Source organism: Odocoileus virginianus, unplaced genomic scaffold, assembly GCF_023699985.2.
Source record: "Odocoileus virginianus isolate 20LAN1187 ecotype Illinois unplaced genomic scaffold, Ovbor_1.2 Unplaced_Scaffold_3, whole genome shotgun sequence".
NCBI lineage: Eukaryota > Metazoa > Chordata > Mammalia > Artiodactyla > Cervidae > Odocoileus > Odocoileus virginianus.
In genome coordinates this window covers 724,808-740,678 of record NW_027224265.1, presented here as the reverse complement: position 1 = coordinate 740,678, position 15,871 = coordinate 724,808, and the positions used below count along the sequence as shown (strand labels likewise).

The 15,871-nt window shown below is 43.8% G+C and overlaps 1 protein-coding gene across 1 annotated transcript in view; it reads right to left on the bottom strand.

Annotated features, from left to right (window-relative positions):
• Positions 1-8,022: 8,022 nt before the first annotated feature.
• The window catches only part of REEP5 (receptor accessory protein 5), a 43,247-nt gene continuing 35,398 nt past the window's right edge, over positions 8,023-15,871 (bottom strand). The window contains exons 4-5 of the mRNA XM_070462332.1: positions 12,688-12,856; positions 8,023-10,339 (exon numbers count right to left, since the gene is read on the bottom strand). Of these exons, the coding sequence (XP_070318433.1) occupies positions 10,290-10,339; positions 12,688-12,856 (219 nt within the window). The 3' untranslated portion in view covers positions 8,023-10,289. The remainder of the gene's footprint in view (positions 10,340-12,687; positions 12,857-15,871) is intronic.

Genomic DNA, 15,871 nt, shown 5'->3' with positions numbered 1-15,871 from the left:
AGATAAACTTTTTTAAAAGAAACTAAAGTGGATTGATAATTCTGACTTTATTCCAAAGCACTGTTCTACAAGTGGTGACTTTGTGTAGAATTTAAGAGACTCCTTCTCCAGCCTTATGTTTTTGTCTGCTGAGCATCTCCTGGGGGACTGCCTTTTCTGACTCGGTGTGCTTCTGAAAGAGCTGTCAGTCACAGGACTGCACCCTGACCACAGGATGTGACCAAGGCCAGGCCAGTGGAGTGTTTCTCTCGATTTTATGTCTGGAGTAGAAACACAAGTACAGATGGTGATAGGAGGTAAGATTTGATTCATATCTTCCTGAGGCCTAGTGCAGGCCTTCTGTGAATCCTGAGTGAATTCATAGCCTTCTTTAAATCCCAGTTCCTTTTTTATTGCTCGAGAGCACACAATTCCAAGTGATTACAGAGTAAACAAAGCCAGAGTTTCAGAACTTTAAGAGATTACACACCCAGGCTGTATGAGATGATCCATCGGTGTGTAGGGGCCAAGTATCAGAATTGCTACTTAGGTTTTCTCTCTAACATTTTCTGTTGTTACTATGTCTTACAGTGAACATAATTGTATAGGAGTTTATATATCAGACTTACAAATAAATACAGGGGTGCAAAACATGATTCAGAAAAGCCCTCTTTGGGAAAATGTATCACTTAGGAATATGGCTGTATAACAGAAAAGAATGAGGGACTTAAACAGGAATTAAGTTTTCAAATCACATGAAACTCAAAGGTTACTGTAGGTGTTGATTGAGTTGCTCAGTGATGCCCTCATGACTCTGTACTCCACTGCCTGTGGCATGTTTGCCACATCCATACAGTGGTTAACAAACATGTGAAAGGACTGGTGACAGGCCTGACACCACATCAGAGCTCCACATCTGTCCCCCTTGACGTCACCGTGTGACGTTAGAGAGCTTCAGATTGATCAAGGGTTCATCAGACAGCTTAGAATTGTCGTCATTCACATTTTGCTGTGTCAGGTTTCTGTTCCAACATTGCGTATATTATAAACAGACCTTTATTCTGTAAAATTTTCAAGAAAGAAGCATCATAGAACTTTAAGTGACGAATTTTTCAGTGAATTAGGTAGATGTTTTCTCTGGCTGAGTGACATATGTATTAATACTGTGTCTCAGAAGATGATAGTTCTTCAGAATATAGTTCTGATTCAGATGATGTAATATTAGACCAACAAAAAGACAAAAATCCTTAGTGATTGATTCTGAATGGAAAGTGAAAATGAAATGGTGCTGGAGAATGCTCCTTTGCTTCCAAAGAAGAGTATAGTGTTTCACGAAAATGACTTTACAGGTGTGTTAGGTATAATTGTTGAATGTAATAACCCACAAAGTGTTAGTGAAATAAGTTTTTGGCCAGCCACAGTAAAAATTGCCAGCCACAGGTGTTCAGTCACTCTTGTGTCTGACTCTTTGCAACCCCATGGACTGCACCAGGCTTCCCTGTCCATCACCAACTCCCAGAGTTTACTCAAACTCATCTCCATTGAGTTGGTGATGCCTTCCAATCCAATCATCTCATCCTCTGTTGTCCCCCTCTCCCACCTTCAATCTTTCCCAGCATCAGGGTCTTTTCCAGTGAGTCAGTTCTTCGCATCAGATGGCCAAAGTACTGGAGTTTCTGCTTCAGCATCAGTCCTTCCAATGAATATTCAGGACCAATCTCCTTTAGTATGAACCGGTTGGATCTCCTTGCAGTCCAAGGGACTCTCAAGAGTCTTCTCCAACACCACAGTTCAAAAGCATCAATTCTTCAGTGCTTAGCTTTCTTTATAGTCCAGCTCTCACATCCATACGTGACCACTGGAAAAATCATAGCTTTGACTAGATGGACCTTTGTCGGCAAAGTAATGTCTCTGCTTTTTAATATGCCATCTAGGTTGGTCATAGCTTTTCTGCCAAGGAGCAAGTGTCTTAATTTCATGGCTGCAATCACCATCTGCAGTGACTTTGGAGCCCCAAAAAATAAAGTCTGCTACTGTTTTCACTGTTTCCCCATCTATTTGCCATGAAGTGATGGGACTGGATGCCATGATCTAAGTTTTCTGAATGTTGAGTTTTAGTTGTTAAAAATCACAATTTTGGGTCAATCACAATAAAAAACTGCCGGCCACTGGTGTTAGTCTCTGCAAAAATTTCCTGAACAGCGCATTGAAAGGCAGGGATTTCTCAAAACCTGTCCTGGCCAACTTTCACTTGTTTCATTGTCAAGAACACTGGCACAAAGTGAAATACAACCTTCTCCGTCCTGATAGAGTGGCAGCCAAGGAAATGAGTAGTTGAGAGTGAATACTGGGCAGTCAATGTAAAAGATTTGTCACAGAAAGATGCCTAGAATCTTTGTTTTAGAGATAGGGCAATAGGATTGTCAGAAAAGGTTTCACAACAATTGCTGTACATGTTGCTGTTTGTTCATGTTGCAGTCAGTGAATAATTATCTTCTTTGCCAGCCAAGTGAAAAACAGAGTCATTTCAGTGAATTATGTTCACCTTCTTTGCCCATTTTTTAAGGACTTTATTATTATCAGTTTTATACTTGTACATAATTGAAAGAGCTAGCCAGTTTTAATAGTTTCCATTTAGGCATTAACTTCCATCTCTAGAGGAGGAGGATTTCTTTTTCCTTTCTTTACTCCCAAGACATTCATGCATCTTTCCCATCTTCCCTCCTACCACTGTATTTCATCATTGTAATCACATCTTACCTGACTCCTGAAAAACTTGTATGCAGGTCAAGAAGCAACAGTTAGAACCAGACATGGAACAATGGACTGGTTCAAAATTAGGAAAGGAGTACGTCAAGGCTGTATAGTTGTCACCCTGCTTATTTAACTTACATGCAGAGTATACCATGCATAATGGTGGGCTGGATGAATAACAACCTGGATTAAGAGAAATAGCAATAATTTCAGATATGCAGATGACACCACCCTAATGGCAGAGATCAGAATAACTAAAGAGCCTCTTGATGAAGGTGAAAGAGGAAAGTGAAAAAAACTGGCTTAAAACTCAACATTCAAAAAGCGAAGATCATGACATCTAGCCCCATCACCTCATGTCAAATAGATGGGGAAGCAATGGAAATAGTGAGAGACTTTATTTTCTTGGGATCCAAAATCATTGCAAATGGTGACTGCAGCCATGAAATCAAAAGATGCTTGCTCCTTGGAAGAAAATCTATGACAAACCTAGAAAGCAAAGACATCACTTTGCCAACAAAGGTCTGTCTAGTCAAAGCTATGGTTTTTCCAGTAGTCATGTATGGATATGAGAGCTGGACCATAAAGAAAGCTGAGTACTGAAGAATTGATGCTTTTGAACTGTGGTGCTGGAGTCAGTACCACAGTCCTAAAGGAAATCAACCCTGAATATTCACTGGAAGGACTGATGCTGAAGCTGAAGCTCCAATACTTTGGCCATCTGATGTGAAGAACTGACTCACTGGAAAAGACCCTGATGCTGGGAAAGATTGAAGGCAGGAGGAGAAGAGGGTGACAGAGGATGAGATGGTTGGATGGCATCACTGACTCAGTGAGTTTGAGCAAGCTCTGGGAGATAGTGAAGGACAGGGAAGCCTGGAGTGCTGCAGTCCATGGGGTCACAAAGAGTCGGACACAACTTAGCGACTGAACAACAACAATTTAAAGTTTACGTTGTTGTTCTGTATTTCATTCATAGCTGAATCATGCAGTACCTTTGCTGCTCAATAGTGTGATTGGGGTGCAATGGGACTGGACTCCCCAGGGAGCTTGTGAAAATTTCACACTCTCTGGCCCCAGCCTGGAATTCAGATGCGTTTTGAAGATTTAGCTGATCTCCGGAAACACTCTGGAGTTTGCTGGGTTACTTTTGTTTTCCTTGGAGCTAATTTTCTTTTATTTGCTTAGTTGTATGAATATTTGATGAATTATCAGTTGTCAAAATGTCCTTTAAAAAAGCTTGTCTGTCTCAGGCAGGTGTTTTCTCTCAGGTTGATCTGCTTCCCCAGAGAGAAGTCTGACAAGCTCCCAGGAGGATAAAAATCTGGGCGCCTAGTGGGAGACGGCAGGGTGGGCAAATGGGTCTCGGCATTTGGTCACTCAGTCATGCTTTTAATGCAACTTCCCTCCCTTTACTCTGCCCGTGCCCCCTCTCCAAGGATCCCCCACTCTTTCCAGAGGATAAACCTCTGGTCTGCATGGTTGTGAATAAGGTAGTTCTTCATTAAATCCTTTTTTTAGTTCCCTCCCAAAATTAAGATACTCTTTGCAGTTATTTTGATATTGTGGGTAACGATAATGAAATTTCTATACCCAAAGAGAGAGACTAGGTGGGGTAGGCAGAATATGCTGTTCTCCTGATCATCATCCATCCTCGCAAAAAAAAAAAACAGTAAATATGTTGCTTTCATGGCAAAAAGCTTTGCATGTGAGATTAAGAATCTTGAGCTGGAGAGAGTATCCTGGGCTATCCAGGTGGGCCCAGTGTAATCACAAACAAGCTTATAAAAGGGAAGCAGGGGTCAGTGTACTAGTGGGCTGCAAACGGGGGTATAGGCAGTGTGGAAGCTGAAAGCAGCAAGAAAATGGATTCTCCTGTATCTCCAGAAATAATGCAGCCCTGCCCACCTCTTTCAGATGTCTGACCTTCAGAAGCATATAAGCCGCTAATAATGTGTGGTAATATGTTACAGCAATAACAGGAAACTAACACACTAGCTGAACCCATTAGCTAAGACAAACTCTCCAGACCTTAGGATTCTTGACCTTAGCAGTAGTCTCTAATAGTAGCTGTCATCGAAAAATTAGTCAACCTAAGAAAAATTTGAAGATTTTATTCGAGCCAAATTTGAAGATTATAGCCTGGGAAGAGCACCTCAGAAAGCTCAGAGAGTTGTTCTGCCCATTAAAAGTCAAGACAGTTTATATGTTTTTTGAGATAAAGGGCAGTACATTAAATGATGTATTCGTATTTGAGTTTTCATAATCCAGATGTAATCTGGTGGGTCATCTTGGTGGGTCATGTGACTTTTTACAAGCTCAAAAAGGAATGTTGTCTTTTGAAGAGTTGTCTTCATGCTGAGAGAATGTTGCTGGTTATGGTGGAGCAGGTATTCCTGCTGACGGGGGAGGTTTGGGTCAATGCATAACGTGGATATACAGTGCCCAATTGGGGGAGTGCAGGTTGCTCAGTCATGTCCAGCTCTTTGCGACCCCATAGACTATGCTGCTGCTGCTAAGTCACTTCAGTCGTGTCCGACTCTGTGCGACCCCATAGATGGCAGCCCACCAGGCTCCGCCATCCCTGGGGATTCTCCAGGCAAGAACACTGGAGTGGGTTGCCATTTCCTTCTCCAGTGCGTGAAAGTGAAGTCACTCAGTTGTGTGTGGTTGTGTGTGTGTGTGAGAGTGCCTGGGTACGCCCACATCTGTCCTTCTCAGTGGCTGCTGTGGGCCGGTCCTCGGGGACCCTGGGAGCAGGCCGTCCCAGGTCAGGTCGTTGGTGGCTGAGCAGAGCAAGTAAACGGTTCCCCATCTCTTCCCTCCCAGCCCCTACACCCCGGCCTGGCCCGTTTCTCTTACCGATAGCCTCAAGCCCCACTAGGTGTGCAGCTGCCCCTCCCAAAAGTGTGACCCCAAGGAAACCAGAGGCCTCAGCTTCCCTTTCCTTGGGGAAGTCCATGCAGTGGGTCTGAGCTGTGATCTACCTGTTGCCGCTCGTGAAAAACAGGAGGAGGACGCTTCTCCGGGAAGGCCACAGCCCCAGGCTGGCTGCCTCTCTCCATCTCCCACTCCCCGGAGTCCCCTGGGCCCATCAACACATGTCCTGTGCGGCCGTGCAAAGGGTCCACCCTTCCCTGACCAGGGGCCGCTGCTCCCCGGACCTGGGAGGAGGCTGCCCGGCCGAGAGCCTCAGGGCTGATCCTGCCTATGCCAAGGATTTGTGCTGTGACTTTGGGCAAATCATTCCGAGAGTCGCTGGGCACTCACGACCAGAGAACTCAAGGGCAGGCTCAACGCCCTACCCCTGCGACGCAGCCTGTCCTTCTGTGAAGTCCACCCAGATGAGCCTCCCCTTGGCATCCAGGCGATCGGCAGGGGTCCTCTGCCCAGGCTGGACGAGGCTGCCAGTTGTTCCACGCCTGCCCGAAAGGCCTGATCCACACCCCTCCCATGTTCACTGCCCACCCCCAGCACTGAGCCAGCCAGGGGCAAGCAGGCTGCAGCCCCAGAGGTGAGAAAATGCTCACCTGCTTCTCCCGTCTAAGCCCCCAGTCCCTGATGGCAGGGGACCCTGCCATCTCTTCGGGACCCTGTGGACTGCAGCCCACCAGGCTCCTCTGTCCATGGGGTTTTCCAGGCAAGAGTACTGGAGTGGGTTGCCATTACCTTCTCTGCATGGACTATGCAGTCCATGGAATTCTCCAGGCCAGAATACTGGAGTGCCTTTCCATCTTCCCAACCCAGGGATCAAACCCAGGTCTCCCACATTGCAGGCAGATTCTTTACCAGCTGAGCCACAGGGGAAGCCCAAGAATACTGGAGTGGGTAGCCTATCCCTTCTCCAGTGGATCTTTCCAACCCAGGAATCAAACCGGGGTCTCCTGCATTGCTGGTGGATTCTTTACCATCTGAGATATCACGGAAGCTCAAGTTGGAAGGTGAGGGAAGGCCAAAGGGCAAAGAATTTTTTGTTTAAATTTTTCTCGCCAAAACATGAATTTCATTTCACATTCTTAATCCTGATTATACATTGGAAGAGTTTTAAAATACTGGCACCTGGGTATATAGTGGATGATTAAAATTTCTGGTAGTGGAAGCAAACACTAGTATTTTCTGAAAGCTGCTCAGATGATGGTAATGGACAGCCAGGCTTGAAAACCTCTATACTAAGTGTAAAGAAACCATTAACCTAACAGCGATTTCTTGTCAAAGTGTGGTTTCTGTATCATTAGCATCACCTGGGATCTTGTTCCAAATACAAATGTTTCAGCCCCACCCCAGACTTCCTGAATCAGGGATGAGACCAGCAATCTTTTACCAATTCCTGCCCTCCTCAAAGAAATCCTGATGCACACTAACATTTGAGAACCTCTGATTTGACCAAAGAACCTCTTTATTGCTCTTAATTCTCTGAGGCGTGTGTTACATATTTTATAAGCTAATACTGTAGTAAGCATCCCGAAAAACTTAAGGTCATTCTCAGCTATATTTACTTTCTCCTGCTGTATCATACAGAACTAATATTTGGTTAAGGATGTGAATTGTATCTATTACCCTATAAAACACCATGATTCTAGACATACAGACATGTAAAGGCAGATGTAGGCGAGGATGCTGACCAAAGTACACTCTCCAAAGTAGGTATTTTCAATAAAATCCCCAGTTCTTCTTTTCTTAAGTCTAAAAATATAGAGTGATTTTGAGGCATCTGTGTTTACTATATTAAAATATACGAAATAACAGCACCAACTAGTAGCTGTGTGAGACTGTGTGTAATGCATTATGCCAGCATTAGAGCTGACTCCCTCTCAGTCAACTGTTCGGCGGTAAGTTTGCAGCATCCGGGTATTCAATCAACCACAGATTATATAGTACGTGCTTATTGAAAAAAATCTGTAAGTGAGCCCATGCAGTTCAAACCTGTGTTCAAAGCTCCAGAAGAGTTGAGGCTTCCTCTCCATTTACTGCTAATGATTAGTAGAAACTTTTTGACTGTTTTTTTTTTTCCTGGCTTTTAAAAATTTGTGTATTTTTTTAATTGAAGTATGACTGCTTCACAATGTCATTACAGCTCTGCTCTACAGCTGTACGACAACAGGAATAAGCCGTGTGCAAACACACCCCTGCGTGTTCGCAGGGAAAGTCTGTGCTCTGACAGGCAGCTACCACCATGGCCAGGAGAGAGACAGGGTCAGTCAACAGCAGTGTTAAAGGTTTAGTTATCTGTATTAAGGTTTTTCTTACATTTTCTTTTAAGCCCCATAAAAGAAAATGAACTATAAAAGCTCAATGAGATAACAAAATTTTATTTACATCTATTTCCATTTAATATATCACATCTTCAGGATAGGTGGTAACTTATCTAAAGGTTATGCTCATATTCTTCAGGCTGTGGGTAGAAGACTCCGCAGGGTAGCAGTAACTGTCTTGTTGTAGGAATTCTTTGCCTTCACATATCCCCAAAATACCATTCATGTACAAATAAATACTTGTCTTACAGCTGAACACAGGCTCAATTAGTTTTTCAAACACTCTAGCCACAGCAGTATGTTTTTTGGGAAATCTAAACTGAGACAAGAATTGCTCAACTCATAGCTTCTCCTGTCATTAATATGTACATGCTGACTGCCAAAAAAGAGTAACTAAAATTTCTTACAGAATGTACTGCAAGATAAACCTATAGTAATAAAAAAAAAATTTGCATTCAGAAATTTCTGTCTAAACTGATATTAGCCTGTAAGTAGTTATAAGCAATAGTAACTTTCATGCTTCACCATCTTGCCTGATATTTTGTATACTAAAAGTTACATATTCTCTATACTAACAGTCTGATTATATAGTCTGAATGCTAGAAGTTGCTAATTTTCATTCTTTTACCACCAAGAAAAGCATACTTGATTTATAGGGAAAGGGATTTAAATACTCCCAGAGGTACTTCTAAAACTTTTTAATCTAAGGCTTGATTTTCTTCCAATAACAAGTAGCTGTTTGCTTTCTGAAAGTTGTTATGTTTTAACATAAGCTTAATAAGGTGCTTCACCATCATCACATTCCTCTCTCCCCAAAAAGGCCCTGATCCATATTGTTATATTGGGGTGATATTGTTCCTTATTTTTGATACCTTTGACATTGTTTTTTTTTTAACATTGTGACACATCATTATGACTTTACCTAATTGTTATCTAAAAGGGAACTAATCATCTTTATTTGCCTTAAAATATTTTATAGGCCTGGTTGTTAGTTTTGTAATGCTTTTGTTTTAGTCAGTTTAGTCTAAGAAGGATCCTAGCAGTATGTAAGTGCAAAGCTTAGATTCTCTAGTATGGACAAGTTGTCAGGTCCCTATAAGCCACTTGGCTAATCAAACTAGTAACATTAATTTTAACTTTTTATTTTGTACTTAAACTGCATGTAACCTCATAGTTTATCATCAAAACAAAGCACATAGATGAAAGCATGTAGATGGACTACAATCGATTCTGACTTGTAAACTAGGGAAGCCTCTGTTGTTTGACCTTGAAGTCCAGGGCAAGAAGGTAAAGGTGTTTGTCTTAACCGCTACCAACTAGACTGTGCAGTGTATCGTACTTCTCTGAGAATTGCTCTTAGAGCCTGGTGTCACCATTAGCATGTAGTTGCTAATGATATAAACAAGAATGTACATGTAATTAGAGGTGGGCAAGTCTCTAGAGGTTCCTTAAAGTAGAAGTTTTTAAGAAGACTGGAAAAGAAACAAGACTAAACCAACATGTTACTCAGCTATGAAAGTGAAACCAGGGATGCTTTCCATAACAAAGCTTATCAGCCAGTTTTTTTTTTTAAAGCTACAAGACAATATTACTAGTTCTTCAGAATTGGGAACTGTGATGTGTGTGTACATTTCCCCATTTATCACTTAGCTGACTGCTTTACAAAGTTGTTCTGGTATTCAGCTGCTACAATGTTAGGAAACCACCAGGCCAACCTCTCTTCTGCCTCATTTATCACTTAACTGTTCCCTTGAAACACTGCTCATTTGTATTAATTTTCTCAAGTATTATTCAGCAGATCACACCAACACAATGGAACCCTCAACCTTTGGCTGGTGCTCCCCATGAGCAATATGCAGGCTATAGACAGTAACGTTTCCCTACATGTGTGTATGCACAGATAGGTTAAAAACATTTAAACATTTACTCTTAAAGAGTATCCGAAAATGTAAGTACAGAGAAAATGCATGCAGAGAGAGCCCACTGAAGTACAAAGCCTGTGGGGTATATAATTTTAAGTTTATATTTCCTACAGTATGGTAACATAGGTCTTTTCCTACCCAGAGGCATAATATATTTTCTGAAAACTTGGACACTGCCGATTGCATTAAATGTAACTGCTCCCTAAGTATATAAACAGTAAAAGTAAGCAAAAAACCTTACAACACATTCCTCTTTTTAATATATCAAAAATGTTTCCAAGGCAACATTATTAAAATGACTATATACCACAGTTCCTAATGTAATGTCAAGCTCTAATAGGAGGGTACCGAGAGGCCAGAAGGGTTTCATCCAGTCAGTGGCTTAGGTGCTCTTCTTTTCCTCACCCAGTAAATTCACGGCAGCTTTCTTGGCTGTTAGGAGGAAAAGGAAAATATATCACAGCTATTTGTAACCCAGCTATGTGCCTAATGTAGCTGCTATTGTAGCTAACCCCGTGGATGACTCATGCTCAGAGGAGAACCGCGGAGGTCTGTGGGCGGGGCTAGCAGAGTTTCCAGGGAATGGACACGAGAAAACTCTTCCAGCGCAGATCGTGAGCACGTGAGCAGTTACTGAAGACCTAACCCCTGGGAGTGGCCGTATTGCCTGAGCTCTGTCCTCCTTCAAGTATCGCAAGAAGCAGAGGCTCCTGGACTGCATAGTGTCCTCTGTACAGGCAAGAAATTCCAGGCCCTACCTGCTCTTCCTAATCACCACTTGGCTTGGAGCGTGCTCTAAGAACTCTGTGATGGGTCTGATGGGCCGCAGGGAGGGTTCTGGGAGCCTTGAGGCCCCCCGAGAGTCCCAACCGCAGCTGTTCTCGGCGGAGCCCTGGGCGGGTGCCAGGCAAGGCTGCCCTCCCTGGGCACCAGCTGCCCAACAGCTGTTCTCCATTCACTTAAAACTGTGGATTAAAGGTTACAAAGACACTGCAGGCTCTCAACTAGCTCTTGGCAAAAATGTACTTCCTGGAGAATCCAGAAACAGAGTCTAAAATGTGTCAGCCTCAAAATCCCTCTTATTTTCATTCTTACCCCTCAGTTTATGAATGTAACCTATCAAAGTAAAACAGGGTTTTAGAGTACTGAGATCTAAGAGAATCAAAGGCTGGAAAATGTGGGTAAACGAGACAGAAATGACATCACCAGAGGTTGCTGGTTTGGTTAAGAGCAGAGAGGAACAGTTAAGAAATCTCTTCAGAAGGAACTGGCGATCCCAGAGCGGGAGGGTGTGCAGAAACGTCGAGGCGACCTGAAGGAGGCTGGAGCGGTGTCTGGGAGCAGGGCTTGGGGAGGACGTGGTCTGAGAGGGGGTGGGGGGAGAGCACACACTGGCTGGGGCAGCAGGGCTGCAGGGGACCATCTGGGGTCTTCCTCCCCCAGAGGCCAGCTCACCTCTCGTCTCCCACTTCCTCAGGAGTGTAGAACCCTTTTTTTTTTTTTTTAATTCCCTAGTTCTATGCCCATTGTCTACGGTCTAAAACCCTTACTGTGCCCTCTGAACTTCCAACCCATCATCAGGAAGACCTCCATCCTCACCTGTTTCTCCAAATGGCTTCTTCCTGGTGCTCTCACAGAGCCTGCCTGCCCCTAGGACACTGCCTTCTCAAGTGTCCTCTGTGTTTCCCTTCCATGACCCTGGTGCTGCTGGGTCTGGAGGTCCAGGAAGCACTGTCTTTGATGCTCATGGCTGTGTTCGGAATCTCATGGCATCAGACGACCTTTCCAGCCGCCCATCTTTTTTCCAATTCTCTCTGACCCTTGGGCTGTGCTGCCTCATTTCTTTTAAGATTTTAGCTCCAAACTTAAAATCACTCTCGAGCACTGCTGTTACCTGAATTATCAGTGATTTCAGTATTCCTCCAATATCCCAGCCGCTTGGGTCCCCTCCAGTAAGTAGGATGCTCCACTCTAGCTGCCCTGCGCCTGGCCTCCTTCAGCCCCCTCCAGGCCACCCCCTGCCAGTCCTGCATTCCCCGCTCCCGGCTTCTGCACCTGCTAGTTCTCCTACTGCGGCTTTCTTACCCATGGTTCCCTTAACACTTTCAAATGTGACGCAGTGTTGCCTCCTTTGTGAGGATTTCCTATATCACTGTCACCTTCTCTCCAGCCCCTGGGCACTCCCCATCTTTCGATCTGTTTTATTCTTCTCTGCATCATGTGCTATGCATGTGTGACTACACCACGTAACTTGCTTTTTCATTGTATTCTCTCTGTCTCTCTCAACAAGACTGTAAGCTTCATGGCTTCATGCGGTATGGTCTGCTGGTTTGGTTCCCTGGTTCATGCCCAGTGCTATGAACATGCTTGGCACATAATTAGGTCACCTCAATAAATATTTGTTGAATGAATGGATGAGAAAGGCTGAGAGAGAGGGCATTCTTTCGCACCTCTACCAAAAGCCATTTGAACAGCAGCATAACAAGCAGTTTGAATTAGAGACTGGACTTGTATATAAATACAGATGACCGCTAAAATCTCCACCCACCACAGGAAAGTCGCTTTTCCTAATGTGCTGACTGAACGATGTGTTATACGTGGCAATGGCAGAAGATTGTTGGGAACGGTAAAGGCAACAGGCAAAGCCTTGGTGGAGAAATCCCAGAACAGGCTTGGCTCCGGGCTGAGGAAAGCCACAGGAGTGAAGTGAGGAGGCCCGCCCTCTGGGCCAGTGTGACCCCAGCCTCCCGCACACTGAGCCAGGCTGCCCCTGGCCATACCTTCCTTAGAGATGGCGTCTGCAGTCTCTTTGGCTCTGTCCTTCAGGTCACTCACCACACTGTCCACTTGGGACTCGTGCTTCAGGAAGAAGGGCCGGATGACGCGCTTGTAGAGCAGGTCTGCCCCGTTGGCAGGGCTGGGAGCCATGCACCACAGCAGGAAGCCGCACTGCAGGGAGGAGAACCGCAGGGTTACGGGGCGGCGGCGGCAGACCGCATAGACTGCCGCCTCTGCCCGAGACGGGCCGCCGCCGCTGGCTGCCCCACTGGCATCTCCGGAGTTTCTGCAGGACGCGAGGTGCACTTTTGTTGATGGAGAAAACATGACAAATAATGACCTAGTAAGGAAAGGCTGCCAGGGCTTCCCTGGCGGCTCAGCTGGTAAAGAATCTGCCTGCAATGCAGGAGACCCCACTTTGATTCCTGGGTTGGGAGGATCCCCTGGAGAAGGGATAGGCTACCCACTCCAGTATTCTTGGGCTTCCCTGGTGGCTTAGCTGGTAAGGAATCCATCTGCAATGCGGGAGACTTGGGTTCCATCCCTGAGTTGGGAAGATCCCCTGGAGGAGGGCATGGCAACCCACTCCAGTATTCTTGCCTGGAGAACCCCCATGGACAGAGGAGCCTGGTGGGCTAGGGTCCGGGGGTCGCAAAGAGTCAGAGATGACTGAGCGACTAAGCGCAGAAGGAAACACTGAGGCTGCTAAAGGTCCGGCAGCTTAGCTCCTGCTGACGTGGGGCATTTTCAGGGGTGAGTCACGAGAGCCGAGAGACGCACACCGGGGAAGGGGCCGCCACCTACGGCAGACAGCGTGAGTTAACACGCACACAGAGCGCCAACAAGCGCACTTCCGTGACATCAAAATACGAAACAAAATGCAGCTTCTGACAGATTGTAGGGGGCGAGTTTTGAAAAGGCAGGAGTTAACAGGCTGGATTTAAAAAAAAAAAGAAAAACCCAAACTATGGCTAAATAGTTCTTGCAAGAAACACACCTAAGACAAAACCAATCAGGAACACTGAAAATAAGGAGATGAAAAAAAAAGATGCATCTGACAAATTCCAGCTCTCAAATAGCTCATATAATAATATCAATAGTACATAAACACAAATAAGTGGACAAAATGATAAGGAGGGAAAACAGCTTGTTAGGAAGAATAACTGGCCTAAACCCATGTATCTTTGAGCTATGCAAATTATATATACTTCTGTTTTTGGCTTCCCTGGTAGCTCCAACGGTCATCTACCTGCAGTGCAGGAGACCCAGGTTCAATCCCTGGGTCAGGAAGATCCCCTAGAGAAGAAACGGCAACCCACTCCAGTATTCTTGCCATGGACAGAAGAGTCTGACAGGCTACAGTGTATGGGGTTGCAAAAAGTTGGACACGAATGAGCAACTTCACTTTCTTTTGTTTTGATACTTATATAATTTTAATTTTTATAATTATGTAATTTATAATTATATATAGCTTCTAAATACATAATAGTTTTGAAATGTATAAACTTGAAAGTCAGAATTATATAGATCAATGGACAAATTCCACAATCAACTGCTTTTTAATATTTCCATCAGAAACTGATATATTAAAAAACCAGAAATCAGCAAGAATACATTGCAAAATACATAAAATTTAAAATCTTAATCTAAAGATATATACAGATCTCTTCCCCCAACAATCTGAGATCTAAGAGAACTGTATACTACAATACATACAGGTAAAAGAACTGGGCTCAGAGAAACTGGTTCCAGTCTCGGCTCTGCCACTTACTAGCTGGGCAAAGCTTACACAAGTTGCATAATTGCTTAAGTCTGTTCTGACTCTATAAAAAAAGTATAAATAGAAAAAATTTTAAATCTATTTCATACAGGTTTTGTAAGAAAATAAGAAACATCTGGAGCATCTAACTTTGCAGGGGCCCTGTCCCTGTCCCAAGAATATTGTGTCTTCTACCAACATCCATGAGCTAGAAGCAGGCTGCCTATTAGAGTTTTAAGTCAGGTGAAATCAGATCTCAGGACCAACATACACCCTTTTTAAACAAATATTTTGTTCTTACCTCTTCTTTCACTGAAATGAAATTCAAAGTCATGACATGCTTATGCATACAATTATTTTTTTTAAAAAAAGGTTTCTAACTTGCAAGAATACGAAGAAAGAATAAAGTAAAAGTGTTTTATTTTAAAAATGTATTTTGGACTTCCCTGGTAGTGCAGAGAATAGGAATCTTCCTGCCATCGCAGGGGCCACTGGTTTGATCCCTGGTCCAGGAAAATCCCACCTGCCGTGGAGCAGCTAAACCCAAGCACCACAACTGCCGAGCCCACACGATAGGACCCACGAGCTGCAACTACTGAAGCCCATGTGCCTACAGCCTATGCTTTTCTGATACCCAAACATTCATGTTTTCCATCAGGTGCTTATAAAGATAATGCTAAAATATCCACACACATACCTAAAAGTCAACAGAGCAATTCAATCAAAGTGATGTGCAGGAAAAGTTACATTCTTAACAGAACATCAGAATTTTATGTGAACATTGTGAAGAGAATGCAGTGTGGCGGCCAAGGGGATGTGCCATATACTACTGCATACAAAGAAAATTTCCTACCAACTATATTAACTATTTGAAGAGGAGAACTATTTGGATTTAGCTTTTAGCATCTAACATCCAATATACTTGTTATTTATATCTGGGCATTTTGCTGTATTCATTATTTAGGAGAAGAAGGGGCAACAGAGGATGAGATGGTTGGATGGCATCATCAACTCAATGGACATGAGTTTGAGCAAACTCCAGGAGATAGTGAAGGACAGGGAAGCCTGGTGTGCTGCAGTCCACGGGGTTGCAAAGAGTCAGACACAACTGAGTGACTGAACAATTAATACTTAGGAAATTGGCATGAAGTTTTAAACTGGCATGTGATACATTTTAATTTTTACTATTTAAAACTGTAGAAAATAGTCTCCTGGCTGGTATTTCTGTGTAGAATATCTGAATGTCAGGAATATATTATTGATGTAGACATACGTCTGCATAGCCTCAAAGTGAAGTGGAAAGGACTCACTGGGTTAAGAATCAGGAGAGTTGGGGAGAAGGAAATGGCAGCCCACTCCAGTATTCTTGCCTAGAGAATCCCATGGATAGAGGAGCCTGGCAGGCTACAGTCCTTGGGGTCGCAAGA